General features: G+C 48.3%; 2 protein-coding genes across 2 annotated transcripts in view; one reads left to right on the top strand and one right to left on the bottom strand.

Annotated features, from left to right (window-relative positions):
• Positions 1–1,786, bottom strand: part of COL4A6 (collagen type IV alpha 6 chain) — a 234,884-nt gene extending 233,098 nt beyond the window's left edge. Inside the window, exons 1-2 of the mRNA XM_056858952.1 lie at positions 1,776–1,786; positions 1,347–1,398 (exon numbers count right to left, since the gene is read on the bottom strand). Coding sequence (XP_056714930.1) covers positions 1,347–1,398; positions 1,776–1,786 — 63 coding nt within the window. The remainder of the gene's footprint in view (positions 1–1,346; positions 1,399–1,775) is intronic.
• COL4A5 (collagen type IV alpha 5 chain) overlaps positions 1,785–16,219 on the top strand; it is a 191,677-nt gene continuing 177,242 nt past the window's right edge. Inside the window, exons 1-3 of the mRNA XM_056858951.1 lie at positions 1,785–2,063; positions 3,956–4,367; positions 4,929–5,215. Of these exons, the coding sequence (XP_056714929.1) occupies positions 1,785–2,063; positions 3,956–4,367; positions 4,929–5,215 (978 nt within the window). The remainder of the gene's footprint in view (positions 2,064–3,955; positions 4,368–4,928; positions 5,216–16,219) is intronic.

Here is a 16,219-nt window from a genome sequence, read left to right as displayed (position 1 = left end):
CCACCATCAAGAGATTTCTGCTGCATTTGCTTTTTACCTGCCTATGATTTTCCTCTTGGTTCTTTAACCGAAAGCACATCTTTCTTTACTTGTTCTGCAGCTTAAAAGAGAACTGTGCTCATGCCAAACACAGATCTGAAGAACTGTTGGCTTCCCACATTTCCCCAAGCAATAGCTTCCTGTCCTAGTAGCCTTTGATGCAAACTGAGCTCCTCTTGCATCTAGTGTGGCCTAACCTATTTTAGCCCATCAAATACCTTAATTCCATTTCAGACTGTTACAAGCTGCAGGTGAGAGCTTTTTCTATCATTTCCAGCAACACCCCTTTTTTTGGGGAGGGATTCAACATCTAGCCTGACAAAGAGTTCTGGAAAACTCAAACATACACACATTTTTCAACATCTTGCTTGGTCCTAAAGAAACGGTATCATGCTACTGTTGTCAAGGAGCAAGAGATTATTCACTAGAGGTGAACAGTGTGAAGCCAACACAAATCTTGACAGTAACGTGGGGACAGTAACCAATGTGTCGCAAAAGCCACAATGCATCCAGAAACTGAAGTCTGATGGCTGCTTCAAGAACTGTATTGTGGCACTACAACCCACTTTGCCAGGCCCACAAAAGTATCTGCCACAATAAATCTTTCAAGGTGCCACAACACTCTTAACAATGTGATTCTATGCAGAAGCAAAAGCCACACTCCGCTGCTCTTCCAGAATCCTATCTGCACAAACCTGCACAACTGTAAACACCTCTGGGAGAAAGGATGATAAAACACAGAACAGGTTTGGAAACCAAGTGGGTTTTAAATCCCTGTGGGTTAAAGGGGACTTTCTCCCAAGGAAGCATGGATAGATTTTTGCAGTTTATGTTTCGTTCCTCCTTCAGAAGTATAAAGCCATGTGTGATACGTTCAAGAAACTTCCCTTTAAATACCACTAGCCCAAAATAAAAGCAGCAAAAATACACTCTGACTTGAGAATAAGCCTCACTAAACCTAGTGGGGGGGTTATTTCTGAGAGGGATCGTGCTGCAGAAACGACTTTTGCCATACAACATTCCTGTGTTTTTGTTTTGGAGGGCCACACGTGCTGCAGTCGTACAACCCCACCACCCCAGCTACGCATGGTATTTCACTTCAGCCCCACAGAGGAACCCACCGCATGCGCTCCCCCAAAGGGAAAAACAAGGCGCCTCCAAAGTCCAACCTTTCCCCCCTCCCCCGCCCGCTTTACTCCAGAGGAATCTGCCAGCCAGGAGGGAGGCTGCAGATCCTACCCAGCAAGCCCCATAAACCCAGGGTAGGGTCTCCTCCTGAGCAAGAAACAGAAAGTTGAGACACTTACCCCTTCTACCGGCTGTCCGGCCAGACACAGAAGGGCCAGCAGGAATGTCACCCTGCAGCGGGAAACCAAAAAGAGGGAGATCCAAGCTTCAGGTTAGATCACTGGTTCCCAACCAGGGGTCCACGAGAACTAAATTAAGGTCCGCGAAACAAAGTTATAAACCCATAATAAATTAATATTTTCAATTAAAAGTTCTCTATTAGAAAATACATATATTCAAATATTATTCTAAGTTTAATGTTTAACTAACAGTTATGATTAAAGTTTATTTTCAAATTCTCGGAATTTTTATTTTGCACCTTGGGGTCCCTGCACCGAACAAAAAGGTCCTAGTGGTCCCTGGTCAAAAAAAGGTTGGGAGCCACTGGGTTAGATACTCTAGAGATCAGGCCGCCCCCACCCCCCTCCAGGCCCCGGGGACGGACTCACCCTGCCCGCATGTTGCTCGGCGGCCCCCGGGAAAGCGCTGCGCCCCAGCGGACGGGCTCCGCTCATCGAGCCCCTTCCGCGGCCGGACCCTCGGACCTGGCAGGCGAAGCCGCGAAAGAAGCAGGGGGAGACCCCGGGTTAGACGGCAGGGCGGCCCGGCCGAGCCAGCGCCAGGGCCTCGCCTCTCCCCCCTCCCCGGAGAAGTCACCCCGGGCGATGCGGGGATCCGGATCAAGGCGAAGCGAAGCGCCCAGGAGAGAAAGACGCCGCGGCGGAGGAGGAATGGAGGCGAGGGGCGGGCCGGCCGGCGCCCGTCAATCAGGGAGGCACAAAGCGGGCAGCGCCGCTCACACACGCCCGCTCGCATGCACACGTGCTCGGGCCAAGTTACCGGCTTTGCCCTTCCGCTTCCCAAACCCTTGGGGGAAAGAAAACGGAAGGGGGGGGGCGCGCCCTTCGGCGGTTAAAGGTTTCCAGGCAGGTGGGGAGCTGTAGCCTTCTTACGCCGCAGTGTGTTTACTCGAGAGTAACTGCTGACGAGGGCGAGACGTTAGGGCACGCCGTGTGAATGGCGAGCCCCTTGTAGAAAGGTGGCCGGAGAGCGTTTTCGGCTCCTCCAAATGGGCACCCGTGGGAATTGTTCACGGGGTCAGGATTCGAGTGTTTAAGGATAGAGTTTTACGCACAGTAGGAGCTTCTGAGTAAGCGGGTCCAAGGTAGGCTGTAAAGCGGCCACGCTTACTCGGAAGTAGGGGACTGGGGAACAAAGTGGGACTTAATTGAGAGTCAACGTATTTCGGATCCATCGGAGGACCTCCGAAATCGGGAAGACCGAAATTTGGGATCGAGTTTTGCTTGGTTTTAATGTAAACTCGGGGATGGGTTTTTTCATGCCACTTATTCGGGAGTTAGTGCAACCAACGAGAGGCTGTTCCGCCCGAAGCGCTTTGTGGATCTCAGCTGATTTAAAAAAAAAAAAAAAACCCAGGCAACTGCTTTTTAATTGCACAGAAGAGGATGCTCCTCCCCCTTACCAACCTATAAAAACATGGAATTAAATATAGAACCACATGGATCACAATGCAGCCGGTGCACCAATCCATCCAGCTCCCCCGGAGTTTAGTGAGCAACCCGGTCGTTTGCGCGCTTTCTTCAAAGCGTGGCCCTGTATATTCAATGGGGCTTGCTCCCGGGTAAGCACGCACATACCTACAGCCCTAAACTACAACCGAGGGCAGGAATAGCGGGTGCTCTCCACGAGCACTCGCGCACAGGGTTTACGCGCGTCCCGGAGACTGGGGAACAAACCTGCAGGCACCAGCCCTGCTCTCCAGTTCGCACGTATGGTGGCGGCGGGGCTTCCTTCTGGGCAGGCCTACATAGGATTGCGCTGCAAATCCCAGGATGGCGATAGGACCAAGCTTTCGTTCTCAGGTGGCAGCCTACAGTAGAGAGGGGTAGGATTTGCTCGCCAGTAACCGGGTGGGATGCAACTCCCAGGTGCGGGGGAGCTTTAAATGCCACCAGGTCACTCCGGTTTGCTTGTCACCTAAAAACAGGCGCCCGTTTGAAAAGACAACAGGCAAAAAAGAGCGCCATTTCCTGGCTGACCCTCTGCGCCCAAAGGACGCTGCCTGATCCTATGCACGGTTACTTTAAACTGAGTTTGGTGTGGGTGAATGGGGCTTATTCCCCCGCAACAGGGTACCAGCTGCGCTGTTCAATCTTATGCTCATTTGCTTCCGTGGGGATTCTTCTCAAATACGGCGAATCCTATACATCAGAAGTCAGCAAGGCTTCCTCGCCACTAAAAGTGCGCAGGAGCGCAACCACCTGCCCCGTTCCTTTGCAGAATGAGCCGCTCCAGCAAAGGCGGACGGTTTCTTTCCTCGCCGGAGCAGGCCCTTACCCGCCGCCTCTTTGCAAACCCCAGGAGGGTCTTTGCCCCCCGGTGCCTTTGATCCGACACCTGGCTCCATCCGCCTCCCTCCCTTGGGGCCCCCCGCTCGCCCTTCCGCCAGGACAAAAGTCAGCGCAGAGTATTGTGGGGGGAGAACACGAAAGCCCGCGACGGGAATGCGCGCAAGAAACTCGGCCTGCGCCGAGAGGCCCGGTTGCTTTCCAGAGTTTCCCACCCCAGTCTTCTTTTAAAAGCCTTTAAAAAAAAAAACTTTTAAAAGTTTATTAGTGACGACGCGAAGCAGCGGCGCGTCGGCTTTTTGCGCCCAGCTCGCGGCGGAGGAATCCCAGGGCAGGCCCCCTTTTTGGGGGGCAAAGTAGTCCCGCGGGGCCGGCCCGAGCGAAGCCCGGAGGGGCGCGAGGGGGAGGGGACAGGCAGGCAGGCGGGCAGGCGCGGCGGCGACGGCGCCTTAGCCCAGCCTCACCGGGGCCGGCCCTTCCCCTCGCCGCCGCCGCACACACACCATGTCAGCTCCGAGGAGGCTGCCGGGGAGCCCGCGAGGCTGCTGAAGGAAGGCGAAGGGGCAGCCAGCCGGCAGGAGGATGAAGCCCAGCCCGGCGGCCGCCCGCCTGGTCCCGCCGCTCCTGTTGCTGCTGCTCCTGGGGCTTGGGGGTCAGGGCGCCGAAGCCGCGGTGAGTGCTCCGCTCTGCCCTTCCCGGGGGGAGGGCGACCGCTCGGGGGGGGGGGAGAAGGCAGGCAGGCAGGAAGGGGGGCAGAGTGAGCGAGCTTCGTATTTTTAACTCCGGTAACTTAAATCCCGGGGGGGGGGGGCGCTTTGCAACTTGTTTAAAAATAGGGGCTGGCTGGCTGGCGGCGCCTGCCCGGGGAGCTGCGGCGTGTTGCACCGAGGAGGAGGAGGCGGAGGGGGGGGGGGTCGTGTGAACGGCTCCCCCCCCCCCGCGCACCTTTGCGAGCGGAGGCGGGAGGCCGGCTCCGGCGCTCCCCTTTCGGCCGGGGCTGGAGCGGCGGAGGGGGGTTTTGCGCGCCGCCTGGGGGAGGCTGCAGCCCGCGCGCGCGCGCCCACCTCCTGCGGGGAGCGGGGGCTGGAGGTGTGGGGCTGGCCGGCTGCTTCGGGGGGGGGGGGCTGGAGGATCGTCTTCAGGTGGCCGCGGCGCGGTGGCCTTCTCTCTCCCTGACCCCCCCCCCCGGCTCCCTCGGTGGGGAATGTCTTTATCGAACAAAGGCATGTGCAGTTGTGTCTGGCGCGGCCGGCTGGGTCCCGGCGCTGGCCGCCCTCGCCCGGGGCTTTTGGGGCGCGAGAAGCGCGGGGGGCAGCGGTGGCCGGCCGGGCTGGCGGACAAAAGGCGAGCCGGCGGCTCCCGGCAGAACTGGCCTTCCTGCGGGCGGTGGGAGCATCCCAGGCCGAGGGGGGAGCAAGCCGGGGCTGGAGCGAGCCCCCTGCTCCCGCTTGGCCCGCCCTTCGCCCAGCAGGCTGAGCTCGGGGGAGAGAGCTGGGAGGAGGCCGGGCCGAAATGCTTTGGTAACCTGGGGGTCGCCCTGACCTGGATGGCCCAGGCTAGCCTGATCTCGTCAGATCTCAGAAGCTAAGCAGGGTCGGCCCTGGTTAGTAGTTGGATGGGAGACCGCCAAGGAAGACCAGGGTTGCTGTGCAGAGGAAGGCCCTGGCAAGCCACCTCTGTTAGTCTCTTGCCGTGAAAACCCCAAAAAGGGGTCACCATAAGTCGGCTGCAACTTGAAGGCTCTTTACACACGCACACATGTATAGGTTAGTATTTGGACGGGAGACCACCAAGGAATACCAGGGTTGCTGTGCAGAGGAAGGCCCTGGCAAACCACCTCTGCTAGTCTCTTGCCATGAAAACCCCAAAAGGGGTCGCCATAAGTCGGCACTTCACACACATGCACAACCTGGGGAGCATGAACTGAGCACCGGCCAAAAGAGGCGCCTGGGGGCAACGGCCCCATGGAGAAATGCCCTGTTATGACTCTTTGAGATAATAATCTGACACGTTGGGCTTGTCTTCTGAGGCTTGTCTTCTGTGCGCCCCTGCTCCTTGTACCCATTTTGCAGATGACGGATGGTCTGGTGCCGAGGTGGGCCAGCGGATTGTCGTGGTTTAGAGCAGTGGACTCTAATCTGGAGAACCGGGTTTGGTTCCCCACTCCTCCGCATGAGTGGCAGACGCTAATCTGGTGAACTGGATTTGTTTCCCCACTCCTACACATGAAGCCAGCTGGGTGACCTTGGGCAAGTCACAGCTCTGTTAGAGCTCTCTCTGCCCCTCCCACCTCACAGGGTGTCTGTGGCAGAGAGGTGACTGTAAGCCAGTTTGAGTCTTCCTTAAGTGGTAGAGAAAGTTGGCATATAAAAACCAACTCTTCTTCTTCACCCAAGACTTTCTCAGATCATAGTCTGGAGGCCAAATGTGTCTCTTACAAACCTGAAGGCTCCTTTCAGCATCACTTGGGGGACTGCTGTGGGGGTGTATTCCTGCTTTTGCTCTGTTCATACTTTACCTTTTTGGCATCTCTGTATAAAGTGTTCTGTGTATTCCAGTAGAAAAGTGTGTGACTTGTCCTTTCATACCACTGCTGTCCAGCCCCCCCCCCCCCGCTTCTAATCCCACTTTATCTGTAGAGGGAGGAAGAAGAATTCTGTAGGCTTAACCAAGCTGACTTGGGAACATGGACATTTTAAAGTACCTGTTGCTTGTTTTGTGTATCGCCATTTATTATATTGCCACTCTGAAAGTCTGCTGCTGAGGACAGTGAACTTCTTTGGATGGTTAGGAAGCACAGGATTCTCAATTTACATTGTGTGTTTTCTGTTACATGTTTATTCTGCAGTAAAAGATGTAGCAGGGACTTCGATGTAATGCATTTGCAGAGGCAGACAATGTATCTTAGTTCCAGGATGGTCAAAGGAGCACCAGATAAAGTTAGATTGAGAAGAGAATAAGATACAGTATCCCGACATCCTTTTAATAAAAAGAGCAAAGGCAGTAGAATTGACTGTAGTTTTGTTTGTTATAAACATTTTTGATGTTGAGCTGCAAAATATACCGAATGACTACTGTGCAGCAGTAAAAACTGGCTGAATAGAATAAGTGCAATTGCAGTCTGCATATACTAAGGTGGGCCAGATCATCTGGCCCAGATGTTTGTCTTCCAACTTTCCCCTGGGCTTTTTATAACTGCAAAGGAAAAAGCTAAGATTTCTGATGATTATCTTCCTCTTATTGTCTACCACAGTCTTAACTAAATCACATTCAAGAATAGAACAATTGAACAAGGATTCATAATTCTTTTAAGATTTCTCTTTACCTCCCTGGCAGGCGAATAACTCTGGCTGTGTGTTGGGGACCGTGGGTTGGCAAATGAATGAAACCAGGACCTTTGTATGTGTTGTCAATATTTGTATAATTATCTGATTGGCTTCTAGTTATAAAATCCCAGTACAACTAGTAACAGTTAACTTGTTATAATTCCATGATACATTACTGATTCAGTGTCAGTGTTATGATTTTGTAAGTCAGTCAGTGACATAAAAATGTTAACAGATAAGAAATAGTACCAAAAATTGAGAAGATACTTTCCAGTTTTGGTTAGAGAGAGAGAGAGTGCCCATTAAAGGATACACCAAACTGCTGTAATTTTTATTTGAGTAAATGAAAATATGTCTGAGGGTGGCACCGTGTCTGGTTGGAATTCCTCTGTCTAGTACTTGCTATGCTTATAGAGCCTTGAATCACCCAATCTTAGGGTTGGGTGTTGGAGTGGCCTAAAGAGACCTGGCCAATTTGTAAAACCCCAGCTTCATTAGAACGACAGTGAAGATACTCTAAATAGCAAAGGCTTGATCCTTATGCCAGCTACAAAAAACAATTGGGTAAAACAATGAAATTGTCTTGGAAAAAAGTAATTTAAAAAATCACTTCTAATATGGGTGAACCTGGGCTGCTAGAGACTGCTTGTGTTTCTTGAGGGACACGTGGTTGTTTTAGCAGGTGGCTGGTGTGTGTGTGTGTGTAAAGTGCCTTCAAGTCACAGCCGACTTATGGCGACCCCTTTTGGGGTTTTCATGGCAAGAGACTAACAGAGGTGGTTTGCTAGTGCCTTCCTCTGCACAGCAACCCTGGTATTCCTTGGTGGCTGGTAGGGGGAGCTTTGTTGTATTGCCGAATTTGCCCCCAAATCCTGCTTCAGAGCCCTGGGGAAGAGCGGGGGACAATCTTCCCTCTTGCCCTTATTGCCAGAGGACACCATAATGAAAGTTAGAAAAAGAAATTGTCACCTGCACAGTGATTTTATATAATATAATATTTGACCAGTAGTGGACCAGTAAGGTCCTAGCCCTTGCTTGGGTTTGTCATGCAGTAGCGGGGGAAATGAGCAACTGGAATTTTCTTCATCTCTTTTCTCCAATGCCATAGTTTTGGGAAACCTGGCCGCATACACTGTTAATAAAGAATAATTGCATGTATCTGTTGGAGGACCATCAGCTGTGGGGGGAAATGATCTAAAAACCAAAGTTGCATAATTAGTGACACAAAGACTAGATTTGAATAGTTGGCATGGAACTTAGCTAGCCGTTCCACATCCCACTCAAGGAAGGGTGAGGATTACCTTGCCCGTCTTTGGAGACAACCTCAGCAGCCTTCTAGAAAGGACAGGCAGTGCTGGAAGCAAAAGTCCAGGCTTGCAGTCAGCTGCTGATGCACATTGTCTTGTTTCTTTTTTCTGGAGAAGGTGCTAGGGGAACCGTCTCTGCAAGAAGCAGATAGATATGACTTTGCCCCAGGCCAGGGTATCTCTAAACATGCAACAAAATAAGGTGGAAGGATGGGCTGCACCACTTCAGATAGCAGATGGGGAAAATCACATTTTTAATGCTCCTCCATGTATAAACTCCCCACAAGCAGGAAAAGAATTAACTCAGTAAGGGGAGAGGTTCCAGCATACCTCTTCTCTCACTGTGCCAATTCTTCACTTAAGAGGAAATTGCCGATGTAGAGGGACTGGATCCCTGATCTGTATGGCACAGGCTAGTCCGATCTTAGAAGCTGAGCAGGCTCAGCCCTGGTTAACATTTGGATAGGAGACCACCAAGGAAGTACTGGGTTGCTATGCAGAGGCAGGCAATGGCAAACCACCCCTAAATGTCTTTTGCCTTGAAAACCCTACAGCAGGGGGGGTCGAACTGAATTGTTAACGAGGGCCGAATATGACAGAAATGTCACTTGGCAGGGCCTTGCCAGCCCAGATTGAGAGCGGGGAGGGTGGCTGCCTTGTCTGTCTTGTGGGCTGGATAAGAGCTATCAAGGGGCCGGATCCAGCCTGCGGGCCTTATGTTTGACACCCCAGCCCTACAGGGTTGGCAAAAGTTGGCTGCAACTTTCCACCCCAGAGGGACTTGGAAAAATGTAATTATTCACCTGTAGTCTGAAATCCGTTCTGCCACCTCATTCTCTTGTATACGCGGACTGAACCTACTTTGCCAAGCTTGAGTTGGTTTTTCTGTCCAATAAAATTCCTGGTATAGTAGACATGGGGCAAAAACGCATGGTCGCTTTATCCTCCTTTAATCCCTGTTTCAGCCAGGATTCAGCCAGGATTGAACGCATGCATTTCGCCTAATGTGCGTTAGATCCTGGCTAAAACAGGGATTAAAGGAGGATAAAGCGATCATGTGTTTTCGCCCCATGGTCAAGTTTTGTACCCTTGGGGCCCTTTGTAGAATGGAGGAGAATAAAATTTTAATCCAGTCTTTTAATATGCGGTGATGAAAACCAAGGTAAGCAAAAGGGGCTATGGAAAATGTTTTGGGGGAACACCGGCTATCTCTTGTCACCTCCTGCAAATATTTTAGAGGTAAAAATGCCTCCTTTCCCCCTCCAAATCTGTTGATTTGATAAAGTTTGGCTCCAGCCAGAAGATCGTGACCCAGAGGGAAAATTGTATTATTTAGAAAAAGAAATACTATAGAGTTTTGTGGCACTGTATATACTGTAGATATAGACAGTATTTCAAAGATATATTTATTGCTTATATTTATGGCATGGAGTAGGGGTTACTGGGGGTTTGGGATGGAGGTAGTTGTGAATTTCCTGCATTGTGCAGGGGGTTGGACTAGATGGCACTGGTGGTCCCTTCCAACTCTGATTCTTTGACTAAATTTGCTCACAATTAAGATGCTGTAATGTGTATTATAATACACTATTGAGTTTGTTTTTAGTATACATCTATTGTGTCTAAAACTGTTACTGTCCAAATCAAACACTTTCTTTCGTTACCAAATCTGTGCTTTGTATTCTCAACTTGTATTTTTCTCTTACCGCTCAGATGACTAAAATGAAGACATGTGCACTGTGGTAGCGTTGGGAGCGGCAGTTTACAGTTCACACTGTCTGTTTGTAGCGTTCGATAGATTTGCAGCTTTGCGTGTAGAAACTAAAGCATTTATAGTTTCCACCACCACCGGCTTCAAAATTTCTAAACATTCTACTATTCTGGGCACTTTGCATGTATATTGCTCAGTTTGAGTGACTTTATAAAAGCCCTGTAACTTGGACAAGCCGTCTAGGCCGCCAAGTTTACAAACATGACATTAAATTCTAGAGAAGACATTAATATAGCCTAAAATATTAATAGGTAGGCTAAGCACGGATAAATGCTGATCATTGTTAAAGAGGATCAGGACATGCTTAACCTGGCATTTGAGAGAGAACAATACAGACACCGGGTAAATATCCATAAGGGGGGATACCTTGTGGTACCCCGTCTTTGGCAGCCATCTGCTTAATCTCAGTGTCCTGAAGATGAGCCAGTGATGATGATCTCAGCTGATGGGAAGGTTAGATCAGTGACTGTCAACCCTGGTGTTCTCCCAGTGTGTTCCCAGTTATCCCAAAGGGTGTCCCAGACTGGGGGTTACCGCACTTGTATTCCCAGAGATGTATTAAGAGTCTGAAAATGTTTTAAAAAATACTATTCGCACTTTCTATGTATTCCCACTGATGTATTAAGAGTTTGAAAACGTTATAAAAAATACTGTTCGCACTTTGTTTGGCCCCTTTAGCTGTGAAGACATCTTTCAACCATTTATAAGCCGTGGTATCCAAAAACCCTTTTAAAGCGATGTTTTTTACAACATTTTCAAACTCTTAATACATCGCTGGGAATACAAAGTGCGGTAACCCCCACTGATCAAAACAAAATTAATTTAGTTCATTTTAATTAAGATATGTATATGCCTTACAGCACTTTTTCCTGGGAAATTTCCAAAACTGTAAATTTAGCTTGACTCTTAAGGATCTTTTCTGTTGGGCCACCTGACTACCAACCCCCAAAGATTTCTGAGACCAGAGTAGGAAGGAGGTGGTCAAAAAGGTCTGTTCAGTATATGGAGTTTTATTACTTTGCCATATTTAATTTTGAGTCTAACACTGCGTGAATGTAATTGTGCCTAGTTAAACCAAGTGTGATTGTATTACACCACATTACATTTCAGATTTATTCTGCTTAGGAAGAAGAGGGAAGGTCTCACACTAATTTATTTTTCAAAAAATTAGCTTCTAATCCTAATAAGTGGGGGGGGGGGCAGCTGGAAACGTAGGCCCAGAAAGCCAGCATGAGTTTGTGAAGTAGATGGTGATGGAATGTTTTAAATAAATCTCTTCTGAAATAGGTGTGATCTTGGCATTTCAGAACTGGCAGCGTATGCTGCGGGTCTCAAAAGCATATAATAAATTTGTTAAGTCTTTAAGGCTCCTGTTGGTTTTTGGCTGCAACAGACTAACACGGCTACCACTCTGGAACTTGCTCTTGAAGACTCAAGTGCTCTTTCTTGTGAGGCTGAGTTCCTGATGTACAGTTGAAGAAGGGAGCAGAGTGCTTCAGGAGTATATGTGTGATGAACACACACTTTTCTCTGTTCTGTTCATGTAGACAAAGTCCAGGTTCTCTCATTACTGTTTAAGGGAACCAGTGTGGTATAGTTAGGGTTGCTGGCTCTGCTTTGGAAAATACCAGGAGGTTTCAGGTCAGTACCTGGGAGGGTGGAATGTGGGGGTAGGGTTGCCAGGTCCCTCTTCGCCACCAGCGGGAGATTTTTGGGGCACAGCCTGAGGAGGGCAGAGTTTGGGGAGGGGAGGGACTTCAATGCCATAGAGTCCAGTTGCTAAAGCGGCCATTTTCTCCTGGTCAACTGATCTCTATCGGCTGAAGATCAGTTGTAAAAGCAGATTTCCAACTATTACTTGAAGGTTGGCAACCCAGTTGGGGGGGTTGATGGCACTGTAGGAATTCCCTTAATCTTTGTGGTAAATACTACAGAGACATGGAGAAATTCCTTAAGCATTGCCATTTTCTGGCCCTTTATTCTCCCATTCTTCAATTTCTTGAGGGCAAGGGATTGGGGCTGAGTACAAGTGTTTACTCACTGTGAGCAGGCACCTGGCAAGCCTAGGTACAGTGGGTTAGAAAGTTGGAGTAGGACTGGGAGGGAGACCTAGGTTTAAATGCCTGTTTAACTATGCAGTTCATTCAATGATATTTGGTAGTGATTTATCTTCTAGCATAACCTACTTCACAGGGCTGTTCTTCCGATTGAGTGTGTAAAGGAGGAGCAGGCATGTTGTCCCGAGTTCCTTGGAAATAGGGCAGGGTAAAAAAATCAATGGTTGGGAAATGGCTCTAAATTTTAATCCTTATTTTTGAGTGGGGATACCTCTGTGAATCCAGTAGGGTCTAGGAATTATATTATTATCCATACTGAAGGAAGCGATCTTATATATTTTCTAGAACCAGCCTTTGATAAATTGTCTTTGGCTTCATGAGCCCCCCCCCCCCCAAATTAGGAGCCAGACTTATTTTTCAATCTTTGGGATTTCATGTTTGAGTGACCACACTTTCTAATTAATGCTGCTGCAAAACCTAATACTAAACTCTTCACAGTTTCCTGTCATTTTTTATTTAAAGCTATAACAAAAATATTGTAGCTTATAAATAAATATGGAGTAACCCTGGTTGCCGTCACAACAAAAAGCTAACCTCTATCCCTCACCTAAATAAGCTTTGTACTTCTACTGAGAATTGTCAAGAGGAGTTTACAAGAAGTTACTGCTGAAAATACTAGGTGCCTGGGGCCCTGGCACCTGGGATTTGTCAAGCCCTGTTTTAAACCCCACTAATTTTGAAAAATAAAAAGAATGGAAATTTATAGGAAGTGTGCTAAAGCTGGTGGGGCAAAATCCTTTTTTAAAAATGGGGTGACCTAGTGGTTATACATCTAATCAATCCTGAACTGATCCTAGAATCTGAAATGACTAAACTGAGGCTATCATACTTTAGTCACATTATGAGAAGATAAGAGTCACTGGAAAAGGCAATAAGGCTAGGAAAAGTTGAAGGCAGCAGGAAAAGAGGAAAACCCAACAAGTGATGGATTGACTTTATAAAGGAAGCCATGGCCCTCAGTTTGCAAGACCTGAGCAAGGCTGTTAAGGATAGGATGTTTTGGAGGACATTGATTCATAGGGTCGCCATGAGTTGGAAGCGACTTGACAGCACTCCCCACAGTGAATGTGGGGAGGGAGCAGTGTTGGGGTCAGTTTCACTTTTTTGCTTCAAGAGCCAGATCATCTGAAACTAACATTACAATGCCCTACGCTGGGTGGATAGAAGTTTCAGGGATGGGTAGCTGAGGGTGGGTGCCTGGAGAGGTGATACAACCCCCATAGTGTCATGTTGATTGACACAGGTTCGTTTTCTATGTACTGTAAGGGCAGCTTTACCCAACCATTTCTGAATCTTGATCATTCCCAGCTCTGCTATGCTGAGATGCCGCCTCCTGTCTAAATAAACAAGACATTCCAACCGTGTCCCAGCCAAAGGCCTTGAAGGACCATCCTGGGTCACTTACAGGCCACTCTGTTTTCCTAAAAAAAAAAAAAAAAAATCTTGTAAGCTCCAGCCATCCGAGAGGACAACCCCACTGCTCTTTGTAAGACCAGCTGTGCCTCCCCCATCCACAGTGGATAATACATTGTTATGATTTACCTGCTGGATTTTGCTGTGCAGGCAGGAAAATCCTGGAGTTGAATGACAGCACTAGCACACTATTCAATGCCTTGTGGATCCTACCTAGGACATATTCAGATGTTATCCCAACTCTGCAGGAACATTGCCCCTGTGTCTCCTAGTAACATCTGGAATTGTCAGCCAGCCAAGATGGGGAGAGCAGTAATAAGGTAGGAAGATCCCCTGTGATTCTTGTCAGATCTCAGAAGCGAAGCTGAGTCGACTTTGGCAAGTATTTGGATGGGCAACCTCCAAGGAACACCAGGATCGCGACGTGGAGGCAGGCAATGGCAAACCACCTCTGAACGTCTCTTGCCTTGAAAACCCTACATGGTCACCATAAGTCAGCTGTGACTTGACGGCACCCAAAAAAAGAGTTCCTGTCTCATGTGGTTCCAAACAATATCATAGTGATATGATTCAAGCTATATCTAGGGGCCTTTGTCCAGCAGGAAAACAATGGTGAAATGAATGGATAATGCCAGGAAGATCTATGTGGATTTCTGGCAAATATACATACATACATACACACACAAAAACAGACACTTCGAGCTTTATGGAAAGGCCAGATACACATACTTTAAAATTAGTAAGTGAACTATGAAAACCATCATGGGGTCATTATGGGATATCTGTGGCACAACACCCATTGGACTCCTGACAAGGCACTCAGTTCTGTTTCAGGTGGGATGGGAAGTGTCCCTTTAACAATACTGGGAACCACTGGTTTACATACTTATTAAAATTAGTGGCCACTTGCCTCTAAAGATGGTGGTCCCATTTAGCCATCCAGTATCTGTGGATGGATTTATCTTCCACACGTTTGACTAATCTCCCTTTTTAAAGCCAACTGATGTTATAAGAGTGCAAATGTCTGGCTGTTTTGCGAGCAATAAGATCAGACTGCTCATAAGGTGGCTAAGTTTGGTGGGGTTGTAATGGAAGAGAATGTGGAGTATAGAAAGCATTTTTCAGATGTGTGCTTCTACGTAACTGCTGGTCGACTGAGCCACCCTGTTGGAAAACAAAGAACAGGCAAAAACCCATCTTGCAGCTGGGTCATGCCAACATGGGTAGATTGTATCTCAGGCAGTTTCTTCCTACTTTTCTCTGCTTGTGACCCCATTTCCCTGCTTTTCAACATGCATATAACATGTAAGGAGCCCTGTCAGTCCTGCCTGAAATACGCAGGAAATGCTTGTGGTCAGAAAAAAAATTAAGGGCCACTTTTATTGATCAGGGTGCCATTTAGGTCTTTTCCTGGCTAGCAGTCCACCACTGGCTAGAAGTTACAATCTGGAGAAGTGTGTATTGTGTGTTGCTGGATCATTTGCTGGGAGGAACTGTGATGCCATAGCAACTTTTTGCAGTCACATGTAACTCTGAAGTTTGTGCAAACAGTTTTAAGTTCTCCTTTGATGGTGCATTCATGGGTTAACAGTGAGTGCTTTTGACTGGAAGGTCGAAGCTAGAGGCTTTATATTTTAAGAGAACTCTTCAAAAGGGAGGAGAAAACTGTACAAACCGCTGGCAAGATTAAAAAGATGATCCTATTTCTAGACCAGAATGTATACAGAGAACTCTGTGTCCTCAGCTTAGAAGTCTGCGTTCAGGGCCAAGACCAGTACTTGGGAAAGCTTGCTGGTTCTACTGGGCCTGCCAAAGGCCTACTTGACCTAGGCTGTTTGGGTCATGAGAGATGAGAACTTCATAGCCTAATTTCTCATGTGTAGAATTTACCCCCCTTTCTAAATCTGGGAGTGAGTGACAGTTGCGTGGAATGAACTGTAGGAGGATCTCTCTAGGGATGAGATTCTAGTTTATTCTGTTGGCATACAGCATGAGTCTAGACCTTTTCCTTAAGATAGCAACTAATCTAAAATCATGCCAATGTAGGTGGGTGTGGGGAAATGGTGGTCATTTATTCCCAGCTTGCTAATAGTGAAAAACAGTTTCTCTTTTGGGTACACAAAGATTGTTGGCAATGGTCTGGCCGGGTTCTGTGCCACAGGGAGTGCTAAGTCTCCTCCCCACGCTTGCATCCTAGGGAGGGTCATGTGTAAATGCTACTTGTACATCCAGCCTCGTGAAGCAAGTAAAATTAAAAAATCTCCAAGTATTCCCTTACTAAATATTGTCGAAGGCTTTCACGGTCAGAGTTCATTGGTTCTTGTAAGTTATCCGGGCTGTGTAACCGTGGCCTTGGAATTTTCTTTCCTGACGTTTCGCCAGCAACTGTGGCAGGCATCTTCAGAGTAGTAACACTGAAGGACAGTGTTTCTCAGTGTCAAGTGTGCAGGAAGATATAGTCAGAAAGGGGTTGGGTGCGGAGGCCCATGTGGGGAGGAAGGCCCCGCCCCCTGCATGCAGGCCCCTCCCCCTGCCTCTGTGTGATTGCCTAGTTGTCATCAGAGTGTGACCGCACAACACTCAGCAGGCCAGG

The sequence above is a fragment of the Euleptes europaea genome, chromosome 13 (genome assembly GCF_029931775.1).
Source record: "Euleptes europaea isolate rEulEur1 chromosome 13, rEulEur1.hap1, whole genome shotgun sequence".
Lineage (NCBI taxonomy): Eukaryota > Metazoa > Chordata > Lepidosauria > Squamata > Sphaerodactylidae > Euleptes > Euleptes europaea.
The sequence above is the reverse complement of the archived record's forward strand: the minus strand, read 5'-3'. Positions and strand labels throughout refer to the sequence as shown.